This window comes from Gouania willdenowi, chromosome 6, assembly GCF_900634775.1.
Source record: "Gouania willdenowi chromosome 6, fGouWil2.1, whole genome shotgun sequence".
NCBI lineage: Eukaryota > Metazoa > Chordata > Actinopteri > Blenniiformes > Gobiesocidae > Gouania > Gouania willdenowi.
The window spans coordinates 53,297,169-53,321,704 of record NC_041049.1 but is presented as its reverse complement, the minus strand read 5'-3'; the positions used below and the strand labels follow the sequence as shown (position 1 = coordinate 53,321,704).

The window sequence follows — 24,536 nt, the reverse complement described above, 5'->3', positions numbered from 1 at the left end:
ACTCAGTCTTTCTGCCATTGAGATTGCGCAAATAACTTTTAAGGAATCAACGCTCCAACGGCGAAAAAACAATCAAAATCTCTGTCAGTCTCGCATCCTACGTCGTCAGCCATGGCAATTTTATCCCTCTTGACCTTTAACCTCATGCATTAAAACTGAACCTGAGCAAGAGCGCGAAAAGGCTTAATACGTCGATAAACATCGTCATCGTTGAGATACGCTTTTATTTTGAAATTCAACATAGCACGTCTGTACGTCCGTGCCACCATTTCCTGCGCGGGAATGGTGGCATAGCGTAGCTAATAGCGTAGCTAATGCCACCCACATTAGTACACGGTACGCCGACCAGTAGTACGCCGACCAGTAACGCCTCGCTGCCGCTCCCTGAATGTGGAGCCAACAGCTATAAAACACGAACGAAGAACAGTGTCGGAAGTAACCCGAGAGCGACACGGAACCTGCGTTGTTTACATTGTTTCTCAGCAAAGCGAGGAGTCAATGAGGAAAAAGCCACGCGAGGAAAGAGGTAAAAATGATGAACTATAAATCAGGAAATGAAATAACAATGCGCTGTAGTAGTGATGCTGATTTTAAGACGATAAGAAGTGGGTTGAAGAAGGTTGTTTTGCTAGGGGTTTAGCACGCACGTGGTTGCGCGGACACACAAACTGAGATCTGATGGTTTCAGTATTCGGTCCGTGATCTAAATGGGTTGATTTATTCTAACTCCCCACAACAAACAGCGTCTGTTCATATAATTAAACAGGACTACTGGATAACAAGTGCCAGGAAGTCCACTTGAGATATTTATTTAATTTTAAAGAATAACAAAAATGTAACAAAACCATATATGTAGTATTATCTGTGTACCCTTTGTTATTCTGTTTTAAAACCAAATCATAACAAGTAAACCATGTAGTTATTTTTGTTTTACACAAGTTCATCATATGCCCCTTAAAATAAGTTTTTATACTTAGTTATATAACAGTGTGGCATCATTAACATGTCAATGTTAAAATAATATTATTATTAATAAGAACATGCCAGTGACACTTTATTCCCCATCTGGTTAGTTTGTTACAGTGAAATCAACTGTTTTTAAAGCCATATTTTTGTATTATTAAAAACGTATTGCACCGTACTAATTTAAATAAAACTACTAGTTACTTTTTATCACTCACACAATTCAAAGTCTAACACTTTGATAAATGTTACAGAATGGTGTTTATACTGTTTATTTATTGTCTGATGCCTGAAAGACCTTAGAAATAAAATGGTCAAATCATATTTCAGTTGTTTTTTTGGAGTTGAAGTATATGTTAATAATTGTGAGATGAGCATATGATATCACATCATATCAAACGCAGGCTTGTGAATCGAATCAAATTGAAATTGTATCATGACTGATTTTGTGATATCGACAAACATTGTATCGTCATCCAAACATGTGGACATCGTATCGTGATGAATCCAGATTGGTTCTCATTATAACTCACAACCTTTTCCTAAATGTAACTTTGATGTATACATAAAAAATATTTACTTTCCCCTTTGAAGATACCTCAAACAGAGTTTTTAAAAAAATGGAACAAGGGCAATAAAATAGCACGCTTCTCATTTTTGAACTCCAAGGTATTGATACCCTGAAGCCACACACTGAATTTGGTTATCCTATCTTAAAAAGTTTCTGAGAAAAGCTGTCCCCTTTAACTCAGACGAAAGGACAGATGGACAGAGCTCAAACCTATATCCCCCTTCCACATTTGTGGCGGGGGATAATAAACACAGGTAGTGCTGAACTCGCAGCTGTGTAAGTGCAGTCTGTGTTTTCTGCATGGCCTGTTAGAGTTAAGATCACACACAAAGCCGTGAGGTGACCCTTCCGGCCCAGGGCAGTTTGTAAAAATCCACGGTTCTCTCAGTTTGGCGGCAGAGGAAAATCTATAGAGCAATCGTTGGCCTTTGGATCACACTCTGCTGACCCACATCATTCCTGTTCACGCCCAATTGAACTGAGTGAAGGACAATCAGTGACCACGTATGATAGACACCCAGTAAAGCACAGGATTCTTTACCGTTTTATTCCTTTTAGACAATTTAAAACAAACATAAACCACAATATTTACTTACACGGTGGATTCCTGAGCATCTGTAAAAACCCACGCTGTCATTCTAAATGTGAACATGCGGCAAAGACAAAGCAGGCCACTTCAGTTTGACTTCACCATTGCCTGCTTTAGTCTTCGGTGTCAGAATAACTCACATGACTCCAGCGTCAGACCTGTACTTAACATTTATCATCTCAATGTTCTAAATAAAAACAAACAAACCTACTTACAAACTCGTTTTGACTTCAACGTCATGGGTGTAAAAGTAAACACAAAAACCATCTTACCTCCATTTTTTCCTTCTTCAGATCGAACCGTTTTCACACTTTTCACACGTCAAATCAGAGAAAAACAGTGGCTGCTTTTTATCATGTGACAGTGAGCACCTACATGATGGGAGCAGTGCCAGCCTCAGAGTGTTTTGTAAACACTCTGATACTCACACATGTACACCAAACAACCCCCCCTACCCCTCCCCCTCCACTCGTGTTCTGTCCTGTCATTGAACTTGACTGACCAATCAGAGCAGTGAATGGCAGCTGTCTCTGTTCCCTTAATCCCTGCAGCAAGGCCTGGCAGCTGAATGTGGTGAGGTGAGAGAGTCTGTAACACTGCTGAGAGAAATTATTTCACCTTAAACTAAAATAATGTCCCCTTTAACTCCATCAGCAGCTGCGTTTCCATTACCCGTCCAAATGCGCAAAATCTAAATAGTGCAATAAAAACTGGTACTGGAAACGCCTGAAAAAACACTCATATCGCTAGAAAGTTTTTATGCTGTCATGAGGAGGAAGTTCAGACGTTTTGATATTGAAATGTGTCGCAAAAGCGCTATGGAAACACTTTACGCAAATGCACGTCCCAGAATGTGACGTACCTGGTCACATGACCACTTCTCTCTAAGAAAACATGACGCTGTACATGTAAACAGAAGAGGACACTGGGACATTTCTTAGCGTCATACTTAAAAATGATCACCGCCACATTAGACATGAAACAACAAAGGAATGCAGAGTTATAAGGAGGTTCTGAGCGTCCGTCTTCCAGCGGCAAAGTGTCGCACAAGCTTCAATGGAAACACATTCAAAGCGCAATTATACTTTGTCGACATTTAGAAATATCGCTGAAGTCTGTGTAAAGCAAGGGCGTCAAACTCATTTAGTTCAGGGGATGACGCAGTTTGATCTCAAGTGGGCCACAGATTTTATGCAGGAAAATGAGTAATTTCAACTTTTTGTGTCATAGTTTGCACTTCTACGTATACATAAAATGCAAAATATGTACGAAACAGACCATATCCAAGAAATAAGTGACATATGAGTCCCAACACAATGTTCACTTTAAATTTCCTAGATTTTGTGGCCAATTTCTAATAAATTAAGTTAAATATTATGTCGTAATTTGAGGAAAATTGAAGGATTTTGTAAGAATTTTGAGTTTCTTCAACTGATTAATATGAAAAATGGCTGCAATCATAATATCGTGATATAAGCACAGGGAAAATTGTGAGCCACTGTCAATATTGTTGAGTTTGAGTTTCATTTAAAACAATGATTCATGTTTTCTGTCTTTCTCCTGTGGGCTGAATTGGACGCTCCGGATTTGGCCCTGTGCCATTAGTTTGACACATGTGGTGTAAAGTCATGGAAAATAATCTAATATTATAGCAACTTTTCAACTTTGAGCAACTTCCAGCAACTGAGATCACGCGATTGAGTTGCTGAAATTGCTTGTGTCGCGTCACTTGAAGAAAGGTCGCTTGACATTACCTCATTTACATTGATTTTAAATGTAATCTAGTTGCCAAAGTCGCTGAAGTGTGAACGCACCTTTACTCAGCTCGCTTCCTGTTTGGCTACATTCTATTCCATGTCACAAATCACAGGGTCATGAGTCGGGACTCGTCAGCTTTCCCCACACGAGAGGAGTTTTAGTCGTAAATTATCAGGACAAATCCACTCTTATTACACCTCAAACCACAGGATAATCTTATAAAACATGAAATAATCTGGTGTTTGCCATCCTTAGATGGGAAGGAAGAAAATCAGGACATAAACAGCCTGATTATGTTTGTGTGTACCCTGCTTTTAGCTGTTGCTCAGAATGCTCGCTCATCACATTTCTTCCTTATAGAATGATCCAATAACACTCTGTAGGGTCACCTACTGTATGTGTCTGCCGAGGAGATTAAATATAACAAAACCCAAACCACAGCCAAATAAAAAAAAAAAAAAAACCCAACACTCTCACTGTGCTACATTTCCTCCGCTCTGTGAAGGTTCGGCCATCTAAAAGATGCTCATTTCCCATAAACAAACAATGTGTGGGAATACTTAACCGCCCACAAAGCTGCAAGGAAAAGACTCCTGGAAAATGTACTTTTTGTTTCCACCCCCCCAAGTATCCACAGTCCTATAATTTTGTGTGGGTAAAACCACCGACAGCCAGAGATCAGTTTCTGGGTATTTTATAAAGAGGAACAGCGAGTGGATTAAAGGCAATCAACATTTTCCACATTATTCCATAATTTATGGAAGTGTAGTTGTGGTTGTGGAAACCACAAATGAACACAAAGCTCTACGGGTGCCGTGTCGTGGTTGGAGGATTTCTTATTTTCTTTTTCAAGATTGTAGCAGGCCAGTAGCATGGACTATAATTTTGGATTAGCTTAATTTATACTGGAGGGGTTGACAAGAATTCCTTGATATTTCTTTTTATAGTAGATCACCAATTATCAAACCAAGAAACAAAGACATGTTTTCTAACTTCCATTTACTGACTGCATTAGTTTAAAATACTTTCAGGTAAAGAATTAATAGTGTCTAAACGAGTAATAGTCACTTCGAAATGTGTATTTCCTTGGATTTGTGAGCCCACCTTGCCAAAGTCCTCCTGCGTGGCTCTCATTTCCTTCCAGGTCTTGTTGAGCAGCTGAATACAGACACAAAAAAGCTCCTCCAGCAGCCGATCCTGGCTGAAAAAGATGGGGTGATAGTCCGATCCGGTCTCTGAGGCTGTTGGAGAGACGGACACGCAGGGAGTGAGGAGAGGAAAGACCAAAGATGTGAGTGTTTTGTAGCTGGTTTGAGATGAACTCACGTGTCTCTCCAATACGAAGTATTTCACAGAGGATGAGCGTGAGCTGGATGCTGCTGCGTGCAAACGGACACTCGTGTTTGTCCTCTCTGCTGCTGTTTTCCAGGACAAACTGTGGGACACGGAGAGACGCCAATTAAAACACTTAACTTTGTATCATCTAATTGGGTACCTCTAATAACTCCAACTAAATTTAAACAAAACTTTAACACACAAAGAATGACATTAAAGCCCTTTTTTATTCTAAGCCCATGTTTAAACGTTTATGACTTCACATAAAACACATATCGTTTTTAACAATATGTTAACTTTTGTAAACTTTACTATTGCAACAACACATCAGTAGGGTAAAACTAACCTGTATTAATGTATTAATATGGTTATCCTCACATTACCTTTTTACACCGTGCACATTCATTTGTAAACTTAAGTCTTTGACTCTTTTCTATTTTTATATATACTGTATTTTCTATTCTGTTATTAAATTACATTACAATTTTACAAGTTTTATTATCACTACTGTTGCTGCCAGAATGAGTCCAAGGATTTGACTCTTGTGTACTTGTACAATGAGATGTAACAATAAAATAAATCTTGAATCTTAACACTACTACAACAAAAAATATAACTACAACTAATAGTTGTAGTTATATGTTGTTTAAAGATTAAAACATTAGGATGTTCCTTTTCTAGTAGAGATTTAAGCATCTGGCATTGATGAATTACCTGGATTCAACATATTGCTGCCAAGATGCCTGGTGATTTAAAAAAAAAAAAAAAAGCATTAATTTAAAATGACATACTTCATATATATATATATATAATTTTTTTTTTTTTTTCTAAGTTAAGTGTAAACCAACAACCTATTTTTTTAAAGAAAAACTGAAGATTAATAGTTATGAATATTTCCCTTGGTAAATTGAATTTACAGGTTAACCACAATTTTAAATGTTTGAATAAAACCTTGTTGACAGGTTTAATAGAAACAACAAAGTAAAATATGTAAATGATGCTCACTCTGCTGTAGGCGTCAGGATAACGATTGGCAAAGTAAAACATGGTATCCATAGCTAAAAGTCCAGGAGGGGTTCGCACCAAGTCCTGACCTGGGTTACTGTTGTTCTGTAGAACACAGAGTGTGATATGATCAACAGGGGGGAAAGCTACAGTAGCTGTGGTGGGACAGCAGGGTTGGGCTCAATTACATTTTCAATTACGATTACATTGACCAGCATTTTTTCCCAATTACATATCAAATAAAATAATTTTTTATCCTCAAAGTCAATTACAATTATGTTTTAAATTACTAAAGCTCAATTACAATGAATCACAATTACTGAGGCTGAAATTAATAACCTAATAAAAATGAACCTTCCTTTTGTGTTAGCTTTCTGTTAGCATCTATAATGATAACTGGTCCTAAATCAGCTGTAAAATATACTTAAAACCAATATCTATCATCTAATTTCTCTCCTATATATTAGTTACCTTGTTAGGCTTCATAATCAATGAAAATATAGGTTTTAATATTTTTGGTGTGGGTGTCAGAGCCTTTTTTTGTGTCAGTATACCCTTCGATCTTTTTTAAATGGTAAAAATGTGGGAAAGTGTGATATGAAACATATTTTAATAATTGTTAACTACATATGTGTAGAACTGTACGTATAAAGAACTGTAACATGGTTCCACAGTTTTGCGTTAAATTATAATTGACAATTTTTATAGAATGTTCATGGCAAAGTCAATTATCTGAACTCAATAACAATTTAATTGCCAATTCGAGAGCGACATTCTTAAAATTACAATTCTAATTATGCCATAATTGTAATTAATTATCAATATAATTGAACCCAACCCTGGTGGATGACAGCCTCTTACAGAAAAGCCTAATTTCTTGAATTCTTTGGCGCACAGTGAACGTCGCCTCTCGTGACTTAAGCTGTTTTCACTTTCAGTCTCAAACGCTGCCTGACGCAAACCGTGAAGGATGTCTCTCTGTTCCTACGGGAATGACAGGAAATAAAGAAAACACAGCAGATTAATGAAGATCGGAGGTCATCACACTTTAACGTGTAGTTTTTATTGGACGTGAGTAAAGCCCTCAGTACCTGGCTGTAACAGTCCAGAGGCGTCCTCATGCGAGGCTCCAGGTGGTTCAGGGTAACTGACTGGAGCACGTACAGGTAGTGGGCCATCTCGTCTTGGACTAAACCAGAACTGTGGATGATGTTCTGCAACAAAACAAACGTTTTTCTTTAGCTTTCACATGTGACAACATCAGATGAATCTAAAAATGATGGCTGATACCTTATAGATGTACTGACGCAGATTCTTCTTGTTCAGGAACGCAAACATTTCCTAGAAAAAAGAAAAGTGTGTAGACACTAGGGTTGGGGTCAATCATAATTGTACTTGCATAACTGATAATTAATTACAATTATGCAATTATAATTGTAGTTGTCATTTTTAAAAACTGTTGCTGCTGTAATTAAATTGTAATTGAGTTTAGATGATTGAATTTGTAATTATTGCCATAAAAAATCTATAAAAAACTGGATTTGATTAATGTGAAATACAAATATGATAAAATAGTTTAAATAGTAGTTTAGAAATGATCTACATTGGTTTAAAACTGCTAAAAATTTAAAGAATTACTTAAGAGTTAAATTAAGTTCACTTACTTTTAACAATGTGATTTTGTTAAAAAGAATGAAGATTATAAATACTTGATTTGTTTTCTTTAAGACTGGGCAAATAAATACTATACACTACACACATGTTAAATATTGTGAATATTTGGTTGTTAAAATACAAATAATTTAATATAATTAATTAAGATTAAAAGTGGAAAACTTTGATATTGTTTTATTGCAAAAAAAAGGCAATATGATTGATAAACAAATCAGGATATTATGACCATACACATCCATTATTTGTTAAATCAAAACGTACGAAATTTAAAGACATTGTTTATTATAATTTAATACAATTATTGTTCAAAGCTAAATTTAAAAGCACTTCTTTCTACAGACCAGTAAATAGACCCTAAGGGATCAATTAATGTTTATTTTACCAAAGGCAAGATTGGAACTAAAACAAAGATGTCTGTCTGTTCAGGGGTTAAATTAAGGAATATTGTTGATGAAGAAATGAGTGACACTATTTAGTTTCAAAAAGAAAATGTCACAATATATGTTAGAAAGTTATGTAAAGCAGTAGGAATATGTTTGTAAGGGTATAAAGTGTACTTTCTTACATGTTATTTGAAACATTAATACTTGGATGCAGGGTCAGGACTCAAACAACAGGGGGCGACAGAGTTTAAGTGATTAAGAGTCAGAGCCAGCAGTGAAGGACTTTGTCCTCAGAATAAAGAGGACTTACTGGTACTGGTTTCCCTCACTCAATAGTGTTTTGTTCTTGGTGCAGTGCTGATAAGAAGGGTGGGTTTGTGAACCTAATCTCAAAGTGAGAAAGTGCATTTATGTCTGTGTGAGACAGATAGTAAAGATAAAAAGGCGATTGTGAGCTGAATGGAGGAAGTGTTTGAGCACAATGAGATGGGCAGGAAAACAGAGGCGTAGAAAGACTGGGCTGTGTCAGAGACGATGGGATGAGCTGAACAAACAGAAGACAGATCATTTTCTGTTGCTTACTCTCAGAAGCAAAAATACACTTCTTTAAAAAAAAAAAAAAGGCTCAAGTACGCACTCGGCAACACAGGTTACACAATATTTTTGACCATGCACGGTGGCACCACAGGAGTCTAAAAAGACGTTCAGCAGGATGTGACACCGAGTCGTTGATTCCGGTGCAGTGTTTACATTACATCCCAACTTTTTTTACCCATTGAAGCAGCCACAGCTGGCAGTTTACATACAAGAAGCGACAGATCACATTTATTTTGACATAATGCATCATTAGTAAGAAGGATGATTAGAATTACTGATCCAGATAACTGAATACCTGACAAAAAGGATATTTGGCACTTGGTGGAGGTTTGTGCTCTTGTTGAACAATCTTTTTCTCTTGTTTTCTGTTTTTGATTATACGGTTACTAGGGGTGTTGAAAACATTCATTTTATTTATTTTTTTAACCTTTATTTCACCAGGAAAGTCTTTTCCACTGCAGGAGACATTGTAACTACACAAAGAAGTGCTGAAACCTGGGCATGTTGACCAGCTTGTGTTGTTTCAATAAAATCTAAAAAGAAAGTACTAACTTTCTGCATTTATTTGTTGTTCTATACATATACCTCAGTTAAGTTGCACTAAAGTCAAAGTTGGTTTAAAAGCCACAGGCAGATTGTGTTATTTTTTATTTTAAGTTGATGAAGCCAATGTTTTGAGTGTAAAATAAGCCAATACAATGTATTTCATACATTATCTGTAAATGTGTACACCTTCATGAGAACATTAAGTCATAAAAAAAATCGCAATAATCGCCTTATACTTTAATATTGGGATATATTGTATCGCCAGATGCCAGGCAACACACACACCCCTAACGGTTACTAACCAGATTTGTGTTACAAGTTTAGAGAAACAATAAAACTATGACAGGGAAATAAGTCAAATTAGGTCATGAACATTGACCGGGAAAAACACATCATCAGAGTTAGAAGACGGGTAAATATGTTTAAGAATAATAAACATTTGGACTCACATTTCCCTATGATAGTTTTTAAATTGACCAGAAAGAGACTAAGTCAATGAAAGGTGAGAAGAAAACAACTAGAGCACCTGTCGTTCTGAGTCTCCTGCAGTTTGTAGTAGAGCCATTAGCAGGGCCATAGCTTTGGTCTGTATCTGTTGATTAGTCCTAGAGAAAAACAAGATGAAATTACAACAGTACATATACATTATAATGTCTGCTTATTAATGATTGTTGTTTTTCCTTCATCGCAGTGTAATAAATTGCAGGAAGTGTATGATGTTCTAACTTCCTGTTCCTGGCACAATGGTGCCAAAGATAAAAAGGTGTTTCTGTGTCTAAGCAGTCTCTTAGTCAACCAGTACAGACCCAGTATAGATCTGTTAAACCTAACTGGACTTTACTGGAGAGTTTGTCTCAGACGGTCTATTTTGTTACACCTCTATAGGGGAGGGTTTCTTTGAGGCATGAATAAACATTATCATCATCTACACGCTTTTGATACTTTTGTCGATACAAAATCTTTAACCTCCAACAATTAGAGGATTAAAAAATTCCAATTACCAAACTCAACTATTCAGCTAGTTTTTCAAGGAAAAAGAAGTGAAATAACTTCATAGAACACCTAAAAGCAGGCCTAGCCTTCTTGTTTAGCAGTAAATTAATGTGCAAAATATGAAATAAAACAATGTTAAGTGCAGATTGTCTCAATTTATTTACTCTAATTTGGTGTCAGTTTCACAGAATTTGAAGTGCTTGATGCCAAAGTTTAGTGCCTTTTAAAAGTCTGACTTCTATTTTGTCTAATTAAATAACTGGTCCTATCCTCTGTTACCCCTTTATCCTTTTATTTATGCAAAATTAAAATATTTATTAATTCATCTTTTGCATGAAAAAGACATCCATAGTTGTAATTTTCAAACTGATTTTCCAATAGTCTCAACCTAAAATGACAAATGCAGACATGGGAGAAGAAGAGAAAAAAAAATTGCTCCAGCATATCAATAATTGTTTTGTGCGTGGAAGGAGAAAAATTATCACCAAATTGATTTTCCCCCCCACCCCTGCTATCAACAACTTTACCAATCATTTTTGTCACAATTATTCAATGTTGACAAATCAAAAGAGCAATCTCATTTGAGCACATTTGATGCTTTATATATAAAATAAAAAGCAGCTAAAGTATTCGTCCTATATCCATACCCTCATCTGGTACTTACACTTGGAGGTGAGCAATAAGCTTCTCCATGGTGACTTCATGTTTAACCTGTAGGAACAAGCTGTGGCTGCTTAGAACCATGCTCTCCAGGATGTCCAGGGACACCTGCTGTATGGAAACGTCGGTGGGCTTAGTGTTGACAAACCCAGCTATCTTAAGTCAGGAAGAAGAGGAGAAAAGCATGTCAGCAGCGTTAAAAAAAGTGCATTACAGGGATGATTAGGTTAGATAATAAACCTTTTTGATGAAGACAGAAGAAAGATTCTCCCATGAAACGATGCCATGATCCATCAGTTCCATGAAGGCCGTCAGCGTGTGGGTCATGATCACATTACTCCTGCAGTAAAATATGAGTATGTGATACATTCTATTGTTTCCCTTGGGCCAACACAAGATGTTTATACTGTTTATTTTTGACAAATTGAAAAAGTTAGTATTAAAGAAATAAGCCATCTTTATCATTGATATACTGATACAACATTGCTCTATAAAAGCAAGGAATCTCTGTCTGTCTGTGTGTTCCTCAAATATCTCTGAGGACCAGGATCAGACTGACCTGAGAGTTTCAACATGGCTGCAGCTTGCTTTAATGGTGTGCAACGTCGGATTTGTTTGGACTGCAATGATACCGTTAATTAATTACTTTATAAATTGTCCACCGGAGCGGAGCCGCTAGAGTCACGTGCGCGCCAGAGCCAATCACGGGAGAGCTCACCCCCACGCCCAACATCCTGGTTTTGAGCAAAGCAACGGAGAAGTCCGTACTTAGGTCAATCAAGCAGCAGCTTGACAATAAATTGCTCCGCTGTGAGTGTGTGCGTGTCTAGCGAGCGCGTGCGGAGGACGACTTGGTCAGACGGACCTTCTCGGTCTCACCGCGCGGCATGGTCGTGTGTGTGACTAAATGAACAAAAGTATTGTTGCTTTTGGATTTAAAATTATTACGTTATTTAATTTCTTGTAATCTTGTGGTTCTATATATTATATATGAATTTAATGATATTAATCATATATTATGTTTTGCATTGTGTTTATCTTTGTCACATGACCACACAGGTGTTTTTGATCACAATACTTTTATAAGGAAGTGTACCCAACGATCGCGCTCTGTCTGATGAAGGGCGTGAGCCCCAAACGTTACATTTTTTGATTAAACCTGTCTTTTGGAGCAATATTGTGCTGACTCAATTTTGCTACTTTTATCATTTTTCTATTCCAGCACCCAGTCATACTCTGGGATGGATCTATGAACTTTTCAGGAATTATAGTAGTCTCTGTATTGCTATTGTGTAAAGAAAAATAAACCTTTTTACAAATAAAAGGATTTTTCCTATAAAATATTGGATAGGAAAAGACAAAAACAGCTGGGTACTGACTCATTGGAGTCCTCCACTATCTTGACCAACAAGAGGTGGCCGTCTCTGCTGATGAACTCTTGAGCAAAGGTTACATCCGTGGAGACTCCTGCCAACTCCTTCAGTGAATCGCAGCGCACGCCTGAGTCTGAGCTCTGGATGCCTTTGTACAAATCCTCCGCACAGCAACCCTGAGGTCATCAGCACAAAAGCAAACAAACAATCCATCAATAAATATTCTTCTACAAATATCAGTTATTCACACAAATGTATCAGTGCATGAAGACACTGATTTTAGATTATTGACCTCACACAGAACATAAAGACAAATATGATGCAATGACAGCGATGCCAAAAAATGGGAGGAATGTGAAAAAGAGGAGGAGAGGGAGTGAAAGAACGTGGTTGCAGACTCACCGGTGCCTTGGTCAGACGCAGAATGCAGCCATTTTTAATGTCCAGACGATTCTACAACACACAAAGGGAAGAAAGTCTTAAAAAGTGGGGAAAGCAGACTCTCAAACCCAGTAACACTCAGACCACAAAGCCAGAGACACACATGGATACCAGCGTGTTTATCACGTATGCAAGGCATGCTGCTGGAATCTACCGGAAAAATACTGATCAATTCATGGAGTAAAGCAGTTATATAAAACTGTTTCTCTTCACCTCATGAACTCTGTTTGCACAAAAGCAGCCATTGACTTGCAAAGAACCTCCACCGTGCTTCACTGTTGCCAGGACTCATTTTCAGCCCAGGAGTTTCATGCCTCAGAGCGACCAACTAAGGATCTCAACCTATTATAATTAAAATAGTACAATTATAACCTGACATGTTAAGTTTACAATACCGCACTGTTCTGGAAAACTTATTTTCAATTCAGTGCAAGTAAGGGTTGCTTCACAATGTAAATATTTTTTATTATTTCAACATGAGTACATTACTATTTTCAACACATCCTTTTCAACATTATCAGAATCTACACTTATCAGAGGTTCTCAACCTTGGGGTCGCGAGACACTGGGAGGGGGTGGCCAGATGCTTCAGGAAACTAAGCTTATTTTTACCCTTTTTCTGCAACTACACCAAACTTGCCATATTTTAACCTATTTATCACATTTTCTTTCCATATTTTTGCTCCTTTTGATGCATTTATGCTACATTACTCCCAATTCTTCCACTTCATCAAATTTTAATGCCTTTTCTGCATTTATTTCCACTTTCAAGACATTTTTGGCACTTATAAACCCTTTCCACCACTTTTCCCACCTAATGTCACATATGTTGACCCATTATTGTCACTTTTAACCTCTTTTCACCATATTTAGCGCTTATTTTTGCCCATTGTTTGCCAGTTTAAACTAATTGTTCCAATATTGACACTTTGAACCCTTTTCACTACATTTCCTTTAACTTTTTGGCCATTCTATATTTCCCTTTAAACCATTTTATTGTCAGGACTCATTTTCAGCCCCGGTGTTTCATGCCTCAGAGCGACCAACTAAGGATCTCAACCTATTTATATTAAAATAGTGCAATTATAACCTGACATGTTTTTCATGCTGCTCTGAAAGAAAATATGCTTCAGATGGGAAATGATCCCTCCGGGAATCGAATCCCTGTTTCCTGTGTAAGGTAAAAGACGGATAAAGTAACCTGGTATATCATGAAGCTGAATGTTTCCTCTTTGTTCCACCAATGCTTCCTTCCACCATCAATACTTTAAAATTGGACAGAAATGACATCCACACCTGAGCTAAAACATTCCCTTTACCTTTCTGAAGCTGATTATCACTGCGTACAAACACACAAAATGCTCCAGTCACTCATCAGGAAGCTGCTCCTAATCTAAAACATCTGTTTAAACTCTTAACCAGCTTTAAAGTCAGGAAGCAGCCATCCATCCACACACGCTAAGGCAGAGCCACAGCTGAAGAGGAGCAGTGTGTTCTCTCACTCACTGTCACAGTTAGAACTACAGTTATTACTTTGGAACCAGTCATCCTCTTTGCACTTCTACCATGGCAATAATGTTTCTTCTGTCCTGGTTTGGTCATAGAGAGGGGGAGGGTTTCCTGTGGCCTTCGAAACATAGATGAGTCAAGCCGTAGTCGTGCTTTCAATCTCTGTGTCTCGAGCACAGAAAGTTTCTCCCACCCCTATTTACGCAGCGTAAACTGAGCGCTGACTCAACTAAGGTAATTAATTTTAGGAGAAAGATTCAGAAAAAAAAAGCAGAAAAACTCAAAGCTGAGTCAGGCCTAAAGTCAGACACATTTCACATGTGCTCAGAGAGTTGATTCAGCGATTGTGCAGCTGTGACTGACCGACTCAGTGATGTACGTCTGGACTCCATCAGCGTATTGCAGTGCATAGTTCTCAGGCCCCGGGAGGTTCCAGCTGTAAACAAAGTGACGTCACTAACACAAGCACTTTACTGACCATTACGTAAACCATCCCAATCATCTTTATTTGGCCAAGTTTCTAACATTAACTCTATCTTTACTCTAGATATTATACATACATGAATAATTAATTCATAAAAATAGTAAAAGTGAAGGTAACACAGAAGAAGCTTACCCATCACACACCTCCTTAATGACAGCTGACAGAGGTTTTTTCTGCAAAAACAAATGGAATACAACTCAATTCATACAAGATCATCACCACTTGATAGAGGTAGGGGGTTCTCAACCTTGGGTTCGTGTGACATGCCTTCAAGAAACTGAGAATGTGTGGGGTTTTTTTTAACAATTTGAGCCAATTTTTGCTTATTTTTACCATTTTCCTGCAACTATACCAAAGTCGCCATATTTTAAATGGTAAATGGACCTGATTTATATAGCGCTTTATCACCACACTGAAGCAGTCTCAAAGCGCTTTACATATCAGCTCATTCACCCAATCACTCTCACATTCACACACCAATGGGACAGGACTGCCATGCAAGGCGCTAGTCGACCACTGGGAGCAACTTAGGGTTCAGTGTCTTGCCCAAGGACACAGTCAGGTACTGGGATCGAACCCCCAACCTCTCGATCAGAAGACGACCCACTACCATTTTAACCTATTTGCATCACTTTTTCTTGCCATATTTTTGCTCCTTTTAATGCATTTTTGCTACATTACTCCCATTTCTGCCACTTGTCCATCAAATTTCAATTTTCCCACTTTCCAAACATTTTTGGCACTTACAAACTCTACATCTTTTCTCACCTAATGTTGCATATGTTGACCCATTATTGTTACTTTTAACCTCTTTTCACCATATTTCATGCTTATTTTTAGCCAATTTAACCACATTCACGATTTGTCATGCCCATTATTTGCCATTTTAAACTAATTGTGCCAATATTGACACTTTAAGCCAATTTTACCACTTTTTCTGTCCGTTTTTGGCCACTCTAGTTTGCAACTTTCTGCCATTTTCTGTGGTTTTTAAAATGCCATTTCACCACCTTTTCTACCATTTTTTGGTCACTTTTAAACTGTTTTATTACGATCAAAACAGGATTTTTATTTTTAAGATGACTATATACTATTGCTCAAATAATAATAAACTTCTGGATAACAATGGATATTATTCAAATAAATAAATAAATACATGTGGTTTTCACGGATTCATAGAACAATCAACCATCATTTTGCTGACTTTATGGATGCACCCCAAAAAGCTCTATCCATTATTCCCCCTCATAGATGGCCCTGTCTCCACATGACTGTTCTTCAATGTTCCTGTCTGTGTTCAAACACCTTCAGGTACAGTGGGGGTGCTCTGTGTCTGGATCCTTTATTTTGGGGGTCACAGTCTGAAAACGTTGAGAACCACTGACTGGATGGAGGAACCAAAGCTGTTTGGACGGTTTGCAAACTGTGTTTAGTGAGGAGAGGAAATCTTACCACTCCCCAACATTTCATGAACACCGTTACCCACGGTAACTAGATCCCTCTTTGTTCATAAGTAAAAGCCAGACTACTTCCACGTCTGGCTCTTAGCTAGTCTGCCATTAGTGGTCAAGCCTGTGGTTGCCCAGTCAAAATGTCTTCAGGTTCTGTGGTAGACCAACAAGATGGTGTGTTATTAGTGGCAAACAGGAGGGTCAACCAATCAGATGAAAAGGTCGGGCCAAAAATTCTGAATTCTTTTTTTTTTTTTTTAGAATAGGGAGGATTGTTTGTCATCAACAAACTTTATCTGAGTAGAATATTGTCATTTGTGTTCAAAGCAGCAGTGCTGTAAGTTTGTAATGCTTGCTATAAGTATTAACTTTGATATATATATATATACACACATACACACACACACAACCGGTCAAAAGTTTTAGAACACCACACTTTTTCCATTTTTTTACTGAAAGTTATTCAGGTTATTGTGTCATTGCACTCTAAAAGGGCGACCGTGGCTCAGGTGGTAGTGGGTCATCTTCTGATCGAGAGGTTGGGGGTTTGATCCCAGTACCTGACTATGTGTCGAAGTGTCCTTGGGCAAGACACTGAACCCTAAGTTGCTCCCAATGGTCGACTAGCGCCTTGCATGGCAGTCCTGTCCCACTGGTGTGTGAATGTGAGAGTGATTGGGTGAATGAGCTGATATGTAAAGCGCTTTGAGACTGCTTCAGTGTGGTGATAAAGCGCTTTATAAATCAAGTCCATTTACCATTTACCATTTAAAATGAAAGCATCGAACAAATAAGCAATTTGACTTTAAGAAAAGAAATGATGGAATCCATGAACAATACTGTTCACCTGATGCTCATTAGGGTCTGGTACCACAGTGTGTTCCAACACTCCTTTTATGCAGACAGAGAGGGTTGGAAGTAACCAAAAAAATTTGGAACAGGTGTTCAGTACTTACCTTTGTACCATTTCAAGCTATTCATTGGACTTGCACGACTTGAATTGCAAAAAATACCTGGAAAAATGAGGGTATTCTAAAACCTTTGACTGGTAGTGTATATACTGTACATTTAATTTACCAACTGAACCCACACGGCAGTCGTACTAGTGGAGATAAGCTACAGCTGAAGCCACAGCAATTGCGAATTTTTCACAAAACCAAAACGACAAAGTTTAAGTTTGTCTCTATTGTTATTCACGGCTTTATTTATTTATTTGTTGATTTAATTTTCAACATTCACACTGGTATGAAAACCAGAAACCACTTCTGGGTGGTTTCAGTTTTAACCATTTCCTCTTTGACACATTACCAAAATAAATACATGCTTTTACAATAAAACGCTTAAAAAAAAAGCTTCCCCCAAAGATTCACTGACAAATGATTGGCGGCCATGTGTCGAGTAAACAAAAACAGGAACATAAATACTTTTATAAACTGTTGGCCTCGTGCAGCTCTTAGCTGGGTGTTTTCTTCAGAGTAAACAAATGTGTTGTGTGTATTTTTAGCAGGATTTTTGTGAGCGGTGTTGAAACTCATGTGTCAGTGCCTCTTGAAATCTGGCAAACACTTTAGTTTCTCAGGCTAACCAGTGAACAGACTCCCCTGAAGCCAGCAACTCACCAAGCTGAATCAATGTCAGCATATGGAGCAAAAATACGACATTTTATTATAGCACATTCATGAAAAAGATGATCAAACTTCTCTGTAAAAGCGTTTAACAATTAAAACCCTATATAAATGAGTAATTATTACACTTTAGCTGCTCATTCACAAAGAGTATACAACCAACATCAACCCCTATCAGCAGCAGAATCACACCTAAAGCTGGTGAGTCAAACATTATTATTATTAATAATAATAAATACAATTACCTGGTCCAGTTGTATGAGCTGGGGATAGGCCCCAGGCATCTGGATGGCTATCTTTACTATGTCCTTCTGCTGAGGCATCTTGGCCCCTCAGGATATCACAGCTGTTGGATATTAACACAAGAGAAACGTTTTAAAAACTTATTAAAAAAAAAAGAAGAAAAAAAGTCTTATATCTTGTAATAATTAAATAAATAAATAAAAATAATCCATAACATCTTATATAAAGATTAGGGATTATTATATAATCCGAAATCACTTAAAGCTGCACCAAAAGAACAATGAAAGATCTTTAAAGAAGCCTATAATAAATGCATTATTAGATAGATAGACTGACAGTTTTTTTATTGTCATTGTACAAAGTCATACAACGATGTTTGTAGCAGCTTGGGTGGTTTTACCACACAAAATCTTAATAAATTACACCATACAAAGATCTACTATGGGTTGATAAAAATGCAAATAAAATGAAGTCTAGGAATTCTCTAAGAAAACGTTAAAAGCATATTCATAAATGGTCAAATAAGGTACAACAGTGCAAAGCCTACATAGTGCAACAGTGCAATGAATGTTTTTTGTTTGTTTTTTCCACTTATAGCTGCATCAAAAGAACACTGAAAAACTATAAAGAACTTTAAAATTAATACATTAGGGTTCATTAACGCAAAACCAGGATATCTATGAAGGTGATTTGACACTAAATAGTTTAACTGCACAAACTATCAAATTGTAAAATGTATTTATTTCGCTGCATAAAGTAAAGCCACATTGAATTTTAAAAAAGGAGAAGGTTAGATAGATAGATATATATTGTCATTATACAAAGTCATACAATGAGTTTGGAATGGTGTTGCCACACGAAAAAATTAAATCTTAATAAATTATGACATGCAAAGATTTACTGTGGGTTGATAAATATACAAATAAAATAAAGTCTAAGAATTCTCTAAGAAGAGGTTAAAGGCATATTTATAAATGGTCCAATAAGGTAACAGTGACTGTTTTTCCTTAGTGTGTGTTAGATGTGAGGGGCATGTGTGTGTAAATGATGATCAGTTCAAGCGTCATGGATTCAGACTTGTTTCTGACTTCCATGGAACACATACTGTCCTCTCTTCCTTCTGATCCTCCTAATAATCATTCCTAATGGTACGTTCACACCAAACGCGTTTCGAACGTCAAAATTGTGCCTCACGCGCGTTGTTGGACATTTGTGCTCATTGAATATAAATGCTTGTCACCAGCGTCGAAGACGCGCATCGAGGGGAGGGGCTTCTCTAATGCCGGTGATGTTCATACAATGGATGATTTTGTGGCGATCAGTTAAGTTCATAATTCACCCAGTGACTGTGATGAGAAGGCAGTGTTTCCAGTTGGATGTATTTTGGTGTGACTCAGTGTGTTCACTGTGATGTCAGAGGGCTATAGAGACGTGTGGTTGAATGGAGAATAAAGTTTGGAGTTCCTTGATGAACACGATGCCTCTGACTCCCGTTCATCGGCTCTACATTATCCACAGAGAGGCTTGGCTTTATTTGCACCGTTTCTAGATTCACCAGAGCTGCGCTCAGACGAGAGTCGCTTTGCGCGCTACTTCCTCCTCTCCTGTGCCCAGTTTGACGACCTGCTAACTGGCATCGGCGCTCGCATCTCCTACCAGGACATCAACTACAGGCGCTCTGTTCCAGCAGAAGAGCCTGTCCATCTGCCTCCGCCTCCGGTTAGTGTTTTTTTTCTCTTCTTCTTCTCACACTTTTGAATACGTCACAGTTGGGGAACGCTCCTCATTGGTCGATGCGCTGCGATATGCCCCAAAAGTTCAACAATCCCAACTCAGCGTCGGCCGCGTTAGAAGTGCCACACACACGCCAAAAGCATCTGCTGCGCAAAAAGCTTCAAAACGCGGCGCGGGACACACAGCGGGACCTCCGACGCTCCCTAGAAGCGCGCCCACCATTTATTGTGAATGTACACCTGCCGCTTCCAACGCGTTTGGTGTGAATGCGCCATTAAGGAAGAACCACCCCCCCCAAATTCTCTATCTGTGGCTCACTCTCAGCATGTAGAAACAATAGCTGTGTATTACATGAACAGACTTGGCTATCACCTAAACGGGGAAATCTTCTGCATTTATTAGAGATTTAAAACGATGTAAGCAGCGCTGTAACAACACGTGCATGTCTTTACTCGTCACCAACATCTGCAGACTTCAGGCAGGGTTTTTTTTTCTTGCTGAAGCACATCTTCAGAGTTAGAAGGAAAGAGAGCACACATTTGGTGCTAGGAAGCCTGATAAAACACCATGCACACAAGTTTGGAAGTTCCCTTTAGGAACTACTTCAAATTAAATCCTGTAGAGCTGGGGCTTTATTTGTAAAACATAGTGTAGAATCCATACTAAGTGTGCGTGAGCTGAAAATGAGCAGTGCCAAAAACATATTTTGATTTATAAAACTGTAAATATGCACACCTGCAAGGATTTCTACTGTTATAAATCGTAATCCATGAGTGATCAATGCAAAATACCTCACGAATGGTTATTTGCAAAATAAACAAGCCTGCTGACTAATGGGATTTTAGTTTTTTCTTGATTACGGCAGAAATATCACGGAAAATGAATTTCAGAATGTAGTAGAAGTGCTTCTGTGTGGAGGCTGGGGTAAGTGTATAAAACATATTTTGTGGTTAAGCAACAACTCCCAAACAGAAATCACTATTAAATAATGCATTTTTCATGGTCCACTTTTGTCCAGCTTGGTTTAACAACAGATTAATTACACAAACTAGAGTGGACGATGATTTTAATCCAATAAAACTGAGGGAAATCCAATCACCTCCAGCTGACAGGCTCATTATTGAAACATTCTGAGAAGATTAGGTGTCTGTGCTGCCTGCTTGCATTCATCGTGACCTGTCCGTACATGCTTCAGGCTTTGTGTAACTCAGACTGGAGCTTAGCCTGAAAATGCCTTTCCCCAAGTCTAAGGACATACTGAAGATTACTGCTTAAAGATTACACTTCTTTATCAAATCCAAAAGCACTCTGTCCCAGAAATTCTTGCAATTTTTCAACTGGTCTTAAAATGTTGATCAGGAGTGTACTACCTTGACAGGAAGGACACAAGAAAATTCCTTATTGAATCTTAACTTTTGAAGACCTTGAGCAATGTCGCTGATCAGTAGAAACCAGTATGTTGTTTTATTTCAGGTTTGCAGAAGGAAGAAGAAAGAGAAGTTTTTACACAGTAAAAATGGTGTGTGTGGGCGTGGCTATGTCCTTTAAATGAAGTTTATCATCCTCTGCATGTGCCATGTGACTGCTGTTAGCAAGTAGCAAAGCTTGTGTTTAAATAATAAAACTCCTGCTGTAATATTGATTGTAGCCACTATAATTGATGTCATTTCATTGAGTTAGAAAGTAAAAAACATTAATTCTGCACATTATTCTATAACATAATCAAATACAAGCTGGATGAATCCATTCAAATGGGACAGTTTTAATCACTTGAATTAAGATTTGTTAGAATGTTACCTTATATAGGGTGTGCTTAATATTTATGATGACATCTAATTTATTTTTTCCAAGTTTAAAATATATCTAAAAGACTAATAATCAGTACAGGGTGTAGTATTGCTGAATCAATGTGTGTTCTCCAGTGGCCACAGTCTGTGCATGAGTTGCATGTTCTCCTTAGGTTTTGCTACAGGTACTCAGTTCCCTTCAAAAACATGTACAGGAGTGAATGTGTTAGTATTTCTGTGCATTATGTTATTAAAATTTAGAACAAAAACACAACTTGTGTTTAATCAGTTCCTCCAAATTAAAACAATGTAATAACAGTGACACTCCCCAATATATATGGGGACTTGTACATTTTTACTCCTAATAGTTACACATTTTCTGTCATTTTTAAATTGAAAATTGTTTGGCAAAACTTTTTTCAAAATTTTAATATCTCCTAAATATTTCCTCAAATTACAGTTTAAAAAAAAAAAGCGTCCACAAATTTTACAACTTCTGAAGTAATAGATTCTGGAGTTACTGTAATCTGTGACTTCATCTTTTACAATATTCCAAGTGAATTTTAGTGATTTGTAAAACCCAAACTTGATTAAAAAATGTTGAAATTGCTATTTTGTCATTTAAAAAAAAAAAAAAAAAAAAATTTCTCTGCTCCGGTCCACTTTAGTTTAATGACTCCCGAAATAAAATTAATTTGATGATCCAGTCTTAGATAATTATAATATATAATTCAGATAATTATACGAGCACTATTGAGGGTGATTTTTCCAAAGTAAACATTAATCAAACAGTGCTTCATATATGTGACTTGTTTCATTTTCACTTGTGGTGTAACACGTGTATATGCGTTTATGTCGGCCTACTGTTGGGTGGCTTGTATTTCACATTAGGAAGCTTTTAAAGACAAAACAAGCAAATCAAAGTAAAAACAGACTGTATGTGTGTGTGTGTGTGTGTGTGTGTGTACACTGACTACCAGTCAGCCTCAGAATAAATTTTAAAGTTCTGCTGCTGGTGTATAAATGTGTGAATGGGTTTGGTCCAGAATCCATCAGTGAGATGTTAGTCAGGTCTGAACCCAGCAGGTCTCTCAGATCTATGGACACAGGTCAGATAGTGGAGCCCAGAGCTCACAGTAAACATGGTGATGCTGTGTTTAGTTGTTATGCTGCAAAGAAGTGGAACAAACTGACAGCAGAGCTGAAGTCAGCATCCAATGTGAACATTTATTAATTAAAAATAAAAAGCACTTTTTTTCTCTACTGTGTATGATTGAGAGGGAGATTTTTGGTCATGTTGTTGATGTTGTAATGCATTTGTTGATGATTTTAAGTGTTTTACTGATGATTTTAAATGTTTTTGCTGCCGAATTCAGTGTTCTTATTGATTTTTAAAGTGTCGAATATTTTCTGTTGCACTTTTTGATCATGTAAAGCACACTGAGTTGCTTTGTGTATGAAACGCGCTATACAAATAACAAAGTATCTAATTGTATGGTTGCCGTACGGACAACCCCCGGTGCCATTGGCACAGTTACTGAAGTATATGTACGTAGCGTCTTAGGGTTAGGGTTAGGTTATAACCTAATATCGCAACAATTTTTAGGATTAGGGTTAGGTTTAGGGTAAGGTTTAGCCTTAGTCGCGCAACTTAAACTGGCCAATGACTGACATATCACGTGACCTAAACTAGCTAAATAGGGGCGCTGCGTAAGGATGGAATGTTGGCATAATGATATGGCAACCGTATGAATAGCCACTGCCTAAAATATATTTGCCTTGCCTTGAAATGCCTGTTGTGAGCTGATGGGGAGAGAGAAAATCTGAGTGTCTTATCCAAGGGCCACATTATCAACATTCATGTCAACATTCAGAATAATAACCAATCTGAGTATTAATACAGGAAACAAACCAAGGGTTTGGTCTATTGTTGGTTAGTTTATACTGTCTTGTGTACTTTTGTGTTTTTGAAGTATTTTTGTGTAATTTGTTGTTATGCTGTTCGTTTTAGTAGTTTTGTGTGTTACGACTAATATTCTGTATATTTCCGTTGTCATCATGTGATTATGTAGTCATTTTTTGTATATATTTTTCCAGTTCTATGTTTTTTGTTGTCATGTATAATCGTCCCTCATTTTGTCTTATTTTTGGTCTTGCTTTGTGTGTTTCTTGCAGTCTTTTTCTGTATTTTTACATCATTTTCCAATCTTTTTGTTTTTGTCATTTTGAGCGTTTACTTTGGGGGCCCACACAAAATTACAGCGAGGGCCACATATGGCCCCGGGGCCACCAGTTGACCATGACTGCAATATATCATTTGTTAGAAGTTACTTTTTTTTTTTTTGTTTTTTTTTTGTAATAACTAAATTAACTTAAATAAATGCTACAATACCAGCAAATGTGTATATTTTAGTTGTTAGGTTTTGTTTTTTAAAGGACAGTACATAAGGCCTAAATAATAAAACAGCATGGCTCTAGTCCAACCTTGCAAAGATGGTGAAAAAGAACTCAAAGTGAGTGAGTTCCACAGCTTTATTCCAGTGTGAGGCTTACCTGGTACGAGAAGACAAATCGAGGCTTTACTGTCCTGCACAAACAGCCGCAGTCGGAGCAAAAAACATCTGCTGCTGTCTTTTTATTTTATTTCCTCTGTCCAAGACAAGTCAGTCCGACTCTAGGAGGGTTTTTTCTTCCTAAAAATGCAGCCGAACAGCTGAAAAAAAACCTCGATATAAGTTTTCAGCGGTGTTTAGTTCATCAAAAAAAGTTCCGGGTTGGTTGTTCAGGCGAGGATTTGGGTTAACTCTCAAACTAA

The 24,536-nt window shown here is 37.5% G+C and overlaps 1 protein-coding gene across 2 annotated transcripts in view; it reads right to left on the bottom strand.

The window, feature by feature from the left end:
- elmo3 (engulfment and cell motility 3) overlaps positions 1-24,536 on the bottom strand; it is a 31,361-nt gene extending 6,825 nt beyond the window's left edge. The window contains exons 1-15 of one of the 2 annotated variants that reach the window (XM_028450814.1): positions 24,275-24,536; positions 18,203-18,303; positions 15,014-15,054; positions 14,761-14,833; positions 12,850-12,900; positions 12,454-12,623; positions 11,315-11,414; positions 11,079-11,230; positions 9,948-10,026; positions 7,512-7,562; positions 7,313-7,435; positions 7,083-7,205; positions 6,222-6,326; positions 5,208-5,316; positions 4,986-5,122 (exon numbers count right to left, since the gene is read on the bottom strand). In XM_028450814.1, the coding sequence (XP_028306615.1) occupies positions 4,986-5,122; positions 5,208-5,316; positions 6,222-6,326; positions 7,083-7,205; positions 7,313-7,435; positions 7,512-7,562; positions 9,948-10,026; positions 11,079-11,230; positions 11,315-11,414; positions 12,454-12,623; positions 12,850-12,900; positions 14,761-14,833; positions 15,014-15,054; positions 18,203-18,280 (1,392 nt within the window). In that variant the 5' untranslated portion in view covers positions 18,281-18,303; positions 24,275-24,536. Of the gene's footprint in view, positions 1-2,395; positions 2,550-4,985; positions 5,123-5,207; positions 5,317-6,221; positions 6,327-7,082; positions 7,206-7,312; positions 7,436-7,511; positions 7,563-9,947; positions 10,027-11,078; positions 11,231-11,314; positions 11,415-12,453; positions 12,624-12,849; positions 12,901-14,760; positions 14,834-15,013; positions 15,055-18,202; positions 18,304-24,274 lie in introns of those variants that run through there. The other variant, XM_028450815.1, reaches the window with a different exon arrangement.